The sequence below is a fragment of the Emydura macquarii genome, unplaced genomic scaffold, assembly GCF_026122565.2.
Source record: "Emydura macquarii macquarii isolate MOO-44397 ecotype Brisbane River unplaced genomic scaffold, CSIRO-AGI_Emac_v2 contig_1254, whole genome shotgun sequence".
Classification (NCBI taxonomy): domain Eukaryota; kingdom Metazoa; phylum Chordata; order Testudines; family Chelidae; genus Emydura; species Emydura macquarii.
The window spans coordinates 9,396,261-9,409,399 of NW_027131391.1; the positions used below are offsets into that span (position 1 = coordinate 9,396,261).

Genomic DNA, 13,139 nt, shown 5'->3' on the forward strand with positions numbered 1-13,139 from the left:
GGTGGAATACACCGTCTGCCCGAAGAGCCCCAACTTTTTTGTGTCCTTGGCCTTCGGCGGGGGCCCCTGCTGTCTTTGCCACTCTTTTTTGTTAGCGGCAGCCGCCACCACCAACAACCCTGGTGGGGGGTGGGTATAAAAATGCTCATGTCGCTTAGATGGCAGGAAATATTTCCTCTCCACCTTCTTAGCAGTAGGGGGTAGAGAGGCAGGGGTCTCCCACAAGGTCTTTGTGGTCTCCCTAATGGTTTTGATCAGTGGAATGGTGATGCTGGAAGGGTCCTCTGGAACCAATATGTCCACCAAGGGGTCCATGTCCTCCACCACCTCCTCAGCTTGGAGGCCCATGTTTTGAGCTACCCTGCGCATTAGCTCCTGGTGTGCCCTGCTGTCGTCCGGGTAGAAGCCGGGGTAACTCCCACAACAGCCTCATCAGGGGACGAGGAGGAGGACTCTCTCAGAGGCGCTGCTGATTCCTGCCTCACACCCTGGAACTTTCGGTGCTGTTTCTCTCCCCACAGTGTTGGGCTCCTAGGCTCGTCCAACTCAGTGCCCAGGTCTGAGACTCCTCTGGTGTCCAGTGGGACGCTTGCCGAATGGGAAGACCGGGGTCTGTATGCCGAAACAGCATTTTGCCTGCTCCGGTACTGGCTTCTCCAAGATGTAACGGATTGTCTCAGAGTCTGAGGAGAGCCTCTCACTGCGTGGGAACCATGGCAGTGCAGTGCCAGACAGTGCTGGGGAATGGTGCCAAGGGGAACGGGACCATGCCATCAGCGCCAGTTTGCCCTTGGACGGCACCGAGCTCTTCTTCGGTGCCGGGGCTTGCACTCACTCTCACCTAGGCTGGGCTGGGGGTTTGGGGGCGGGGGATGGAAATCACTACTGAGCTTCATTTTTAGTAACAGAATTGAACAGCTGGTAGCTGAAAGTTTCATGAAAGCAGCGATTTCTATAAAAAATTCTTCAACTACACCTATGTCAGCAACAGTATTAGGCCAAGGTCTCTGATTTTTATGCAGAAAAATCTTGTTGTATCTAGAGAACTTCTGATCACTAAAAGAGCAGTAGGCAATAGTGAAGTTTTCTATGGTGATAAGAAAATCTCCTTCGTGATCCATACAGCACCATAACTGCCCAGAGTGATGAAACGTTCATAATCAAAAGAATACCTGTATCCATGTCTTTAAATATAAATCAAAGTCAGACTCAGCAATAAGTCAAGGTGCCAATTCTGCCATCTATGCTGCAGCAAACAGGACAACGGATGTCATAGAAAAAGTCACCTGTTTCTCCACATCACTTCCCTTTCCTCTACTACTACATAACTTCTGTGGTAATAATAAACAACAAACAGTTACCTAACGTATTTCAGGCTGTTTGATGCCCTTTACTAGATAAAGAGAAAGGTTACATAACACAGGCGTGTATAACATGGAGGCAACTGTAGAAATGTAAATACCCCTCAAAATAGACCATTATAGAAATTTAGGAGACTAACATATCTGATCAAATTAATCTCTAATTTGACACAATCAACTGCTCAATTAGATGCTGCATAGAGACACTATTGAAAGCCACTGGGAGGACTGGCAAGGGAAAAACTTACAGTATTTACGAAGTTGTCACAGATATAACAGAGATGAACAGCCTAAACTGTTGGACAGTACAAGCACTTAATCTCTTTCTAGAGCCCTTGTGTGTCACACTATTATTATATGGGGATGTAAAAACCAAAAGGAGGGGAAAAACAATACAAAAAATAACAAGATGAGTTACACGCTGAAATCGAATGTAGGAGTTGTGACAACAAAAATGGGGAGGGGAGGGTATTAGTAATCCATAGCTGGAAGAGTTATTACAGAATAACAAGGAATCAAAATACAGCAAAGGTTCTCATGCATACACACATAACATTCCAATCCTTCTGATCATGCATACTCACAACCCAGCGGCACGCATTGTGCACTCTTGTAACACTGGTATTTCTTACTAGTTACAGAATCTATAGAATGTTCCTTACCTTCATTGTAGTTACTTGCACTCATTTTGAGCCCTGGCACATTAGCACCCTGAGCATGTTTCATTACTAGCTGAGATTCCCAGTTCCAAGTAAGATAAGGTTTTATTTGCTGAAAAGCCCCAGTCCTCAGTTTGATGACAGTGGCTGCTCCTGGGCTGGAGTCTCACCTGTAAACCACAGCCGGGATACGTTTCCAGGACCGAAAGCTTGCCACACTCTCCAGCTCCTTGTCTGTGATCCAGGCGGGAACAATGAGCTCCTGTGGGTAGCTACCACAGAGCCTGAGTGGAAAAAGGAAGTGAAGGGTTAAACGTAGCAGATGAACAGCAGATACATAACCTACTGACACTACAAAATAAAAGGCAGTACAAGGAAACTAAGTGCCATTCATTTCGCAAGCTATACTATTTTGTTAGTTCTTGATCAATCATATATGCTGCTACAATCTTCTTTAACAGACATTAAAAAATACAGAGGACCAGAACCTTAGCTGTTAAATCAATGGAGAAATGCTGATTTCACCAACTGAGGATCTGACCCAGCATTTCTTTAGGAAAATTATACTGGTATTTAACTCCAGCTGCCAGGAACACATCAAAACATAGAAGAGAAATTCTCCATCTTTCAATGCCAAAGAATTAGTAATTCCTGTCTCTTCTGTAAGCTCATATCACAAAGCCACTAGGAATGGAATCATCATGGTCTGGCAGTCAGTCAGTCAGTAGAGGACATATGTGTAAAACTGTGAACCAATGCAACAGCATTTCTGAAGGCAGGAACTGGATTGTGCTGGTTTGTGGTGGTTTGGTGAAATGGCACTTTTCTCTTTGAGTTGCCATCTTGTGCTCCAGAATCTAGTGAAAAGAGTCATGTCTGTTGGAGTTACACAGAGTATTTGTAAGATTAGCTTGGAGAGGTGTGAACAATTCCCATTCACTGCTACAGGGTATTAATTCAGAAAGCAAACAATGTTTATATAAATGTCAAGTTTGGTAACTACTTAGCCACTAACCCAAACTTGCAAGCAAAAAAAGGACACTCATATTTTGAAGATCAGCTCAATCTACTGTGCGTGGATTCTCATTGAATCTCAGTGAATGTAAGAGTACCAACACCTTTCCTTCCCCACCTCCACCCCAATTTGATTTATGGTTAAAGGGAACCTTCCAAGAATGAACCATAAAAGTAGGGGTTATAATTCTAACTGAACAGCACTCTGGAATGACAGAACATATGTCTCTAGCTGTTTTTACAGGCTGCCAAGCTCTTCTTTGTCATAAAAGGCCTGTGCACCTGTGGAAGCAGTGGGAAACAAAGAGAAACAGCATGATGTGTCCAGCCAGCTCTACACAAACCACACTAATGGTCCACAGACCATCATTTGGGAACCACTTACACCCTTACCTTAATGTTTTAAAATTACATTTTATTTCTCATCCAAACTTCAGAATTTTAATCCTAGCACATCTTCTGCAGCTTTTGATAAGTTGCAGGGAATTGAAAATATTTTCTTCCAATGAAGGTAACAGAAGTGGAAGTAGTTACAAAAAGTAAGTCATGCATTTTCTCCCAATTCAGTTCAGAACATAAACATGTGCCTTAAGTCTGCTGCTAGTCAGAAAAGCACTTAAGTACGTGCCTAAGTGCTTTCCTGAACCCGGCCACTTCCCTGAATTAGGCACTTCAGAAGTCTCTAAAAAGGCCAAAGGGGAAAAAAATATGTTTTTTCCCCCACTGTGCTTCTTTATGATGTATAAATAAAGAAGGTCTCTTCCTTTTTTAAAAAAAGCCTATCATGTCAAGAATATCTAATCTTCTCTATCTAGTTTTGTTGGGGGACTCATATGAAACTAGAAAACTGGAGCATGGACTTTCTCAGCCCTCAGTTCAAAGGCCTCTTCCACAAAGAGCTTTTCTTCCCAGTTTTCAACAGGTGTTCAAGGAAAATAGTTGCTAACAAAAAATAAAATATTTTAAACAGTCTGAATAAGAGTCAATTCCCTCCTCATTTTGTCAGGTTTCACTTTCTTGTAATGTTATAATCCCTCTTGTTCTCCTGTCCTCCATGGAGTCTTCCAACAAGAAGAACAGGAAAATCAAGACTTGATATCTCTAATTTAAAAATATATATATACTTGAAAACCCATTTTAAAGCATTCTTTATATATACATAAATCAGCAAAAAAGGCATAAGCCAATTTTTCCACTTTTACAGATTATCTTTAATTGTAGAACGTCTCCATTTTAAAAAGTTCCAGTGCTCTGCTACATGAGGTTTCATGTTTTGACAGGGCACTTGGCTGTGAAGCAACAATCTACAGAGATCCATACAACTTACTTGTATTTCTCATTGATGTTGGATATCCTCCAGGCATTATTCATATCAAAACCCATCCGTTCAACTTCATTTTTAAACCTCGATGTTACATGCTCCCCTGGGTACCAAAGGCAGACAGAGGGAAAAAATGAGAAACAAGGAAAGGTTCCCACTTTCCAAAACAGGTTGAAAAAGACACAACTGCACTCATAATGATTAAAAACAGGAAAGAAACAGGCACTGCGCAACAGGATAGCCGTATATATTTTTAATCCCCTCTTTGAAAAATCCATATCAAGCAAGAGTACAACTGTTTCCCATGCTGGCACTCAGTAATTGACTAGCCACACAGTAAAGAATCTTACTTTTATTAACAGTATCAAGTCTTGGTCTCTGTGTAGATTCATATAGGAAACACCAATTTGCCGTGTAGATAACAGACCAGATCCAAACACATTAGGAAAAACATTAGGAATTAGATGAGTAAACTCTAATGAAGTCCAGAATACAATCTAGCATGGAGGGGCAAGATCTGCTAATGTCTCTTTTCCATAGTTCAGGAGAGGTTTGTATCAATGAGAAATAAACTAAGCTCCGCTCTGGGGAAAAAAAGGCTGCCTGATTTTCAGATGATAGGAACAGATGGATTTCAAGAAACCTTGGCTCAATAGCCATTCAGCCATTCCTGTATGACCTTAGGGCAAGTCACTTAATCTACCTTGTGCCTCAGTTTCCCATCTTTTCCTCACAGTGGTGTGCTGAGGTTAAATTTAATTAATGATTGTGAGGTACTTAGATATTACAGTAATGAGAGACATACAAATTCCTAGATCAGTACATTATGGCAACTAGAATGTTTACAATGTATTTTGTATTGTGCCTTTTGAATAATATCTTAATACAGTTGAAAAAAAATCATGACAATAAAAAAAGTGAATTTGAGAGCCAGAAAGGTCTATAAAGTTGGTATCAATATACAAACAAGTCCCCTTCCTTTTCATACAAGGTGCAGAAGAGGATGATTCGTAGAGAATTTCCAGACTTCTAGGTCCAAGAAATATATTAAATCCAATGAATGCTTGATCATCACAAGATAGAACAATTCTAAAAGGATATTCATGACTAAACCCTCTCAATTATTGTATCGCTACATCATTGGATAAAGTATCAATTAACAAAGGAAAAAATCAATTGAAAATTAAGTGCCGTACATATTACATTACACAATTCAGAAAAAATTAATGCTTAAAAAATTATATACCCATGAAAAAATTTATGTTACATGCTTCTAAGATCCTAAGTTTTTATATCTTCTTGGCAAAGACATAAAGTTTAAAATATAACGGCAAATAGCTTAGTTGGAATAAAAAAAGTATAAGACACCCAAACAAGAACACCTACAGTTGCACTATGATAGAAAAGAAATGTAGTGACATCTATTTTTGTGTGTCAGGTTATAGGCTGAACCTCAGACAGAACCAGGAACAAAATTTCTCTCTGTGCTAAAGTATTACAAAATTGGTTGAGTGTATTATGGTACTTTATTGACTCTCTCTGAAACATTGGATATAAGCGAGAACTGGGGCAGTATATCTTACTAGGTGAACCAAGGATCTCTTGATATGGCAATTACTTTTTTTCTTTTTTAGGTCACAAAATTGAAACAGGTTGTGTGTTCTCAGTCTAGTCCCTACTGAACATCTGTCAACACTGCAACACCTGCCATCACACGGACTGTGATCAAGACAGCTATAGTACTAGGAAACTGATCCCAAAACTCCTGAAATCCAGGGGATTTTTTCCACTGACTTCAGGAATCAGGCCCAAGAATAACAAGGATACCACAGCCATTGGATATTGAGATGTATTGAAGGAATCAGATGCAAAGTGTGTACCCACCATTTACTACATTTTCATTAACACTAACATTCAGCAAACATTTTCCTTTAAACCTGAGTCACTTCCTTTTCTAAATACTTACAGTGGAAGTGTATAATTAGCTACAATTGATCCTCAACTGGAGTACTTGTGAAGATACTTACTGTCATAACTAAAAGAAAAATATTAACATATAACTAATAAGCAAACAATTATTTTAAAGAAATGTATAATCCCCTCCCCCCACCCCCAAGAAGTATGGGTCTCAGAAGACAGGTGATATTTAGCCTACTGTGACTATATTATCTCTGCAAGCCTACTACTGCTTTGCAAGGTGGACAACATGCAAACATCACTAAGCAAAAGCTACAGAGATTAGCCCTGTTATTTCTAAATGAAGGAACAGGAAACTTTACCTGTGTTCCATCTTGGAGAGGTAGTGTCTTAGAACAGCCCTCGAATAGCTAGAGAATACTGATCTTCCAAGAATAGGCAAGTAAAGACTTTGGGCCTAACTATCCATCCTGATTCAACTCCTTCATGCCACTCTACTGGCAAAACAGGATCATAAGCCAAGCAGATCCAACCACCAATGATAGATCCTTTCTGTAGAGGGCTTCCCTGAGTGATACAGAGCTGGCGCAATGGCTCTACTCCACATTCCCCTTCACAGCTCAGTCAGAGGAGATGGGACATGATCAAAGTATAGCTACATGACAGCTATTCTCAGCTTCCCAGATGGACTCTTAGCCCCTGAGACAGCTCTAACTTACTGCCCTCTTCACAATTCCTTCACCAAGTGTAATTCATCCAGAACTGAAAATTGCACTCCCTGTTTCAGCCTGATCAGACAGCATTGTACAGACCAGGCATAAACTCAGCTATATGATTAAAGATTTTTCAACTTGTGGCAAGTCCAGAAGTTTCACTAAATGTTGGGCAACAGCAGAAGTCCTGTAGATTTAAGCATCACTTTCAATAGAATTTTATTTGCATTAACCCTCTGAGTTTGTTGCATTCCATGTGAAGAAAAGAAATAAGTTATAGACTTCTTATGACCATTACAGATAGCAGAACAGGACCAATTCTGACATATAAAGTAAAGCCCAGCCACCCTGTGGTTCTGCAGATTTCTTACATTATGCCAGACAGTAACAATTTTGACCTCTTCTAACCCAAAAGGTGGCAAACTAGTAAATGAAACAGACAAGGATAAATTCAAACCAGCTGGCAGTCTCCATCATATTTATCCCTTAGCCCTGAACTTTAACTTTCCTAACACTTTTTTTTGAAGCAGTGATCACATCACTCAATATGTGGCATCCTCTTTCAGCACAGAGGACAGATTTAATTATCAGCTGCCTTGAGGAAGCAGCCATCGGTTTTCGCATGCTGAAGGACTGACTGGATAACAGATGGGAATTTTTTAGCTAGATGTACCCATTAGTATTTTAAAAGTCCTGCCACAGGCCCAAGATACAGACTGGTAAATGTCCTTTACAGCAACCAATAAAACTACAATCATTCTTATTGGCAGGACCTCGATCAGAGAATGAAAACATTTTATTTTGAATTTTTCTTGTTGTTTTCAACTGAATGTTCTTCTACTGTATCAATTTGTGTATTGTCATAACCTTTCCTTTTAGCGTAAGTATTTTTCTTAGCGAGCCTACAAATGTTTTCCTACCTATGTGAAATATGGAGTGAGAGGAAGACATCATCTTAGTAATTAATGGAGCATCCCAAAAACTGGAGAAGTGCAAATTTTGTATCTATTACTATACCCGGAGTCACTAAATTTTCCTTATAATGCAATACAATTACATTTGTAGTCTGAGGTATCCAGTGATTTCCTTTGCAGAGATGGAGCTCCAAGCCATAGGGATCCCTCTATTCTGAATGGGAGGATACTCTTCTGAGATGCCTGGTTTTCAACTGGGAATATATTATTTCCTGTGACTGGGAAGATTAAGATAAGTATTCCATGAAGGTCTGTGCCCTTCAGACTTTTACAGTTGATCTTGTGAGCCATAATCTATTCTACTATTCTATGCATTCATATATTTTAGAATTCTACTTTCTATTATTTGTTTTATTTCTGTTTTCTGGTATTTGGATACATTTTGGCACAATTTAGCATTCTTAATGCCTATTATGCCAAACCTTGTGGCACCTTCATAAAAAAAAATAAAGTATTGAAACAATTTCCTCCATTATACTCCCAAGTCAATGTGGGTCTGCCACTAAAATCCACTTTAGCTATAATTCAACTTTTAAAATAGGAAAACAACTACCACCAGTATTAAGTGAGCCACAGGAGAAGGCAATATTGTCACACAGGATAAAGTGAGAAAATAAGCAGGAACCAGCGATTTCCGATGGATGGTTTACACTTTCTGAGAAGGAGTTGACCAGTAAAAGTCAATCAAAGAGTAAATGCTGTGCCATGCCCTAAATTAATGGTAAATGGCACCCATGTTCGCTGGGGGAACAGAACTACCAGGAAACTCAATATAAAATACTACTGTATTAGTGTCTTCCTTTCTATTACTTTCCGTTTCCAAGTATTGGTCAGAAAAGATCATGACCCTGGAAAAGAATATTTAGCAGAACTGCTATTTCTACTCTGGGTTATTCAGCTTGGAAGAAATAGAGGTCTCTATTTTTCTTCTGTTATTTAGCTATTTTAACCTGTAGGTGAGTGCAGCATTCATGAAAATAAAGTGCTTACAATACTGATTGAAGGAAGAAAATGGAAGAAAAACAGTGCCCATTTATTTTAAACTTTATTGGCAATATCCTGGACCTCTCCTGATCAGAAATTGCCACTCACATTTAACTGTGTTAAATTTTGTGAGTTTTTAGTGGGTACAAATTGGAACCTGAATGAAATTAAACTCAATTCTACTGGGACCTGAGTGGGGATTCAAACCTGGATCTCCAGAGGCAAAACAGCCTTCACAACTCTAATACATCATGTTCAGCTGCACAGCTTGGTTAACTCATACACGGACCACCACTCTCCCTTAGAGCTCTTTAAAGGCTTGGTGAGCACAAATGTTAAGAGTTTGCGCACATGGGAATACCAGTGCTGGACTGGTGCAGGATCACTTTATAAGAATACAAAGTTAATTAAAAATGGGTATTCAGGGAAAGGGCAACATTAGCAAAGAATACACATTTTGTTAATACACTTTTTTGCAAGCTCACAAATTCTGCATTCCAGGAATCACAAGAAAGAGGGGAAGCAGACAGACAACTAAAGGCTGAAGTATCTCTTGAGATACACAAAGTGTTTTTGCATACCTGGCCTGCACAAATCCCCATGCTGTTCTTTTTCACTGGCATACACCTCCATACACCAAGCATGGTATGCAAACGAAAAAAGGTCCTCTATCTTCAAAGGAGGACGAATGGCATTGTTCAGTCGTTTAAGCCACTCTTGACACTGCTCAAAGGTAGAGAACTGACACCTGTCCCAGAACCAAACATACATCTATTAATTTTTCATCCAAAGATATCAGGTCATAAAATTGGATGAATGATTAACTTCTGTGCAAACCAGAGATTAGAATAAATTGTTCTTTCTATTTCTGATGGCATTGTGTACATTTTAGTGGATTGTAAAAATAATTATTCAGATATTAATGTAATTATCCTAGGGAGTTGACCTTCCCCCATAACCTTATTTCTTTTGTATGTACCTATGCATTGGCTCTCTGAATTTCCCACAGGAACAATCACCAGGGAAAAAATCATCATCATTGTAAAGACAGGTTTTTAAAAGAAAATGGTCTGTGATCTTTGCTAGCATATACTGAAAGATATATCAAACAAAGTCAAATTAAATCATATGTACAAAGAGCATAATTTTGGAAATATTAAATGAACCAATCCTAGTTTCTCAGGCCCTAATTCATTAAGGTACTTATGCACAAGTCTAAATACATGAGCAACCTCATTGACTTCAATGAGAGTACTCACATACTCAAAGTTAGGAATGTGTTTAAGAGTCTTGCTGAATCAGGGCAATCAAAGGGGAGTCAAAACAGAAAAATATAACAAATTATAATACATTAATCTGTATTCCTAAAAACAAAAATGCACTTTCAGATCAGATACAGAGTAAATACTGCATTACATTTGAAAAATGCACTTACTTCAAACCCAGGTGGGTCAAGTCCCAATGTCTGTAGTCCTACACCTCCCTCAAATGCTATATTGTTTCTTCCCTTACTAATATTTTGCCAGAGGACAAGTATAAATAAACATGCTTTTTTCATTTGAGCTTTGTTTTAACACTACAGCAGAACAGAAACAGTACTGGAAGACTAATTAAGAGTACCCTGACCACAAGAGACTAGTTTGCAAAATAACGTTCCATAATTACAAAAGCAGCTTAGCATTTCCAAGTGGGTACCTGTCCACTATGGAATAAGACTCCGAACAAGCATGGTGAAATAAGGCTTTGCCCAAATTTGTACAATTATAAACAGATGGCCCCAGAGTACATAAATAAAAATAATTCTTGGGGTTCTCCTGCCATCGAGATAATACTCCAATTGCACTCATAGTTTATGCAGCAGTTGTGTCCCCTAAATGAATTAAGGTCTTGACATTGTAGATTCTGAGTCCTGGAGTTATGCACTCTGTAGAGACATTTATATAAAATTGGTACTAATCACCCTATCACTAGTTTCATTTCAACATTATAATTACAAACAAAAAGACTATTTTTCCCATGAATAATATAGTTTGCATATTTTAAACCCTTCCCTTTTTTAACCTGGCATATATTTAATGGTACATCAGGTCCATAGCACACTGTCTTGAACCGGCTCAGTGCATGAACGCACATTTCAGAACTTAAGTTTTTCAATCTTTTCAAAAACAGTCCAGGAGAATAAAATAAAATATAGGACGTTATAATTTTTGGATGTATGGTTTTTGTATTTTGTAGGAGGAATTTTGTAGGGGGCAGTGAAGTCAATTTTCCTAAAGAAGGCTAGATAGCTAGTACTGACTCTATAACTGAAGGAAAAGTCATATAAATGCAATCTAGAGAGAAAAGCTAAATCTTAAACATTAAGGGCTAAACAGAAAGATAAATATATAACTCAAATTGAACAACAAACTATGACCTATGAGCAGTGGTCTCAAGTTGCAGTGGGGGAGGTCTAGGTTGGATATTAGGAAAAACTTTTTCACTAGGAGGGTGGTGAAGCACTGGAATGGGTTACTTAGGAAGGTGGTGGAATCTCCATCCTTAGAGGTCTTTAAGGCCCGGCTTGACAAAGCCCTGGCTGGGATAATTTAATTGGGTTTGGTCCTGTTTTGAGCAGGGGGTTGGACTAGATGATCTCCTGAGGTCCATTCCCACCTAACCTTCTATGATTCTATGACCTACAAAATCAAACCAGTCGTCATCACAATGCAATGTCCCAGGAAGCAGTTGGAATGTTTAATTTCCTGAGTCTAACAGGTAAAGGCGGGGACTATTCCACTGTACAAAATGTGCTGCTACCAAACATTTAATTGAAAAGAGATGTTCCCCTCTTATTAATTAATGCTTATAAGCCAACATTAATTTATACTATTGAAGACTGGGAAATAGACCTCAGAGAACACATCTCTGGGGTTCCCTGACTATACTGGTGGTGGTGAGAGTAATTTAGTACCTCTTTTTAAATGATGTACCTCTACTTTGCTCAACTGATCAATGAGTAGGGGGTGCAGCCATAGATCTGCCTCATCCCTACACTCCCTCTTCCCAGCTGTCCCCCTTATCTCCCACAAGTCCTGGAAGTGCAACCATGACTGACTCTCACATGGTCTGCACAAGGGGAGTGATCCTTGCTCCTTCCCTCGTCTCTGCACAGCAGCACAAGACTGTGACATCGTTTGAGTCCCAAATACCCAGTTTTGGATTTAATGTTTGTCCAAAGAAGCTGCAGATTTGTGTCTAGTTTTGTATCTCGATGAGTCCATTGTTACACTGGGGAAAATTAGATGAAAAATTAATTTAAAAATAATCTACAAAAATATATTGCTCCATAGGGCTAGAACATCTCTAGCACCAAAGCTATTTGGCTGATCAATTTCCAACATAGTAAAGACTTCTAAAAGGAAAGACTTTCCAATATATTTTACTGTAAGTAAGAGTGCAGTCCCAATAACCACCACACACCTTCCTAAAACATTCAGCTACAGTACACATTGAGAACAGAAGGAATCTTTTGGGGAAAGCATGTGAACAAAAGGGGGTGGGAAGACATTTTCCCTAGAATGTTGTAGCCATCCCTAATTTGAAGAAGTGCAAGGTTACCTTGCTAGGGTCTTGTCTACACTAGAAAATTTTGTCAACAGAAGTTTTGCCGGCATACAGCCACCGCTGTAATTAAATCACTGTTGTGTGTCTTCACTGTCTCCTTGTCAGTGGACTGCATTCACACAATCAGCTCTTTTGTTGATAAAGTGAGCCGTGCACTGTGGGTTGCTATCCCACTGTATAACTGCAAGCAGGGTGCTTTGGGAAAGGTTTGCAATGCCTCATGGGATAGGCACAGTGTCAGAGGATGAAGGTTTCTGAATCCCGCATCCTACTAGTTTAACAGCTGCTTTTAACTGCCATCAGCCAAGCTGACACTGCTGAACAGAGACACAAAAAGCCCATAGAAGCGGGGGAAGGAGGGAGAGAGAGTGAATGAGTGTGTGTGAGACACACACACACACACACACACACACACACACACACACACACACACACACACACACACACACAGAGAGAGAGAGAGACAGACAGCGTGTGTTTGGGACAGTGAGAATGTCTGCATTCATCCTGTCTCTAAGTTCAGACAGCAAGAGCGGGAAGCAACCAATCCCAAGGCAGAAGCTGCTATACAGACATCTCGTAGTTGGCGT

General features: G+C 39.6%; 1 protein-coding gene across 9 annotated transcripts in view; it reads right to left on the reverse strand.

Moving 5' to 3' along the window:
• MTMR3 (myotubularin related protein 3) overlaps positions 1–13,139 on the reverse strand; it is a 145,275-nt gene that overhangs the window by 44,449 nt on the left and 87,687 nt on the right. For all 9 annotated transcript variants that reach the window (XR_010920227.1, XM_067550225.1, XM_067550228.1 and 6 more), the window contains 3 exons: positions 9,525–9,691; positions 4,362–4,458; positions 2,191–2,304 (listed from right to left, as the gene is read on the reverse strand). Coding sequence is in view for 8 of the 9 variants with exons in the window: in XM_067550225.1 (XP_067406326.1) it covers positions 2,191–2,304; positions 4,362–4,458; positions 9,525–9,691 (378 nt within the window). In the remaining variant the exon portion in view is untranslated. The remainder of the gene's footprint in view (positions 1–2,190; positions 2,305–4,361; positions 4,459–9,524; positions 9,692–13,139) is intronic.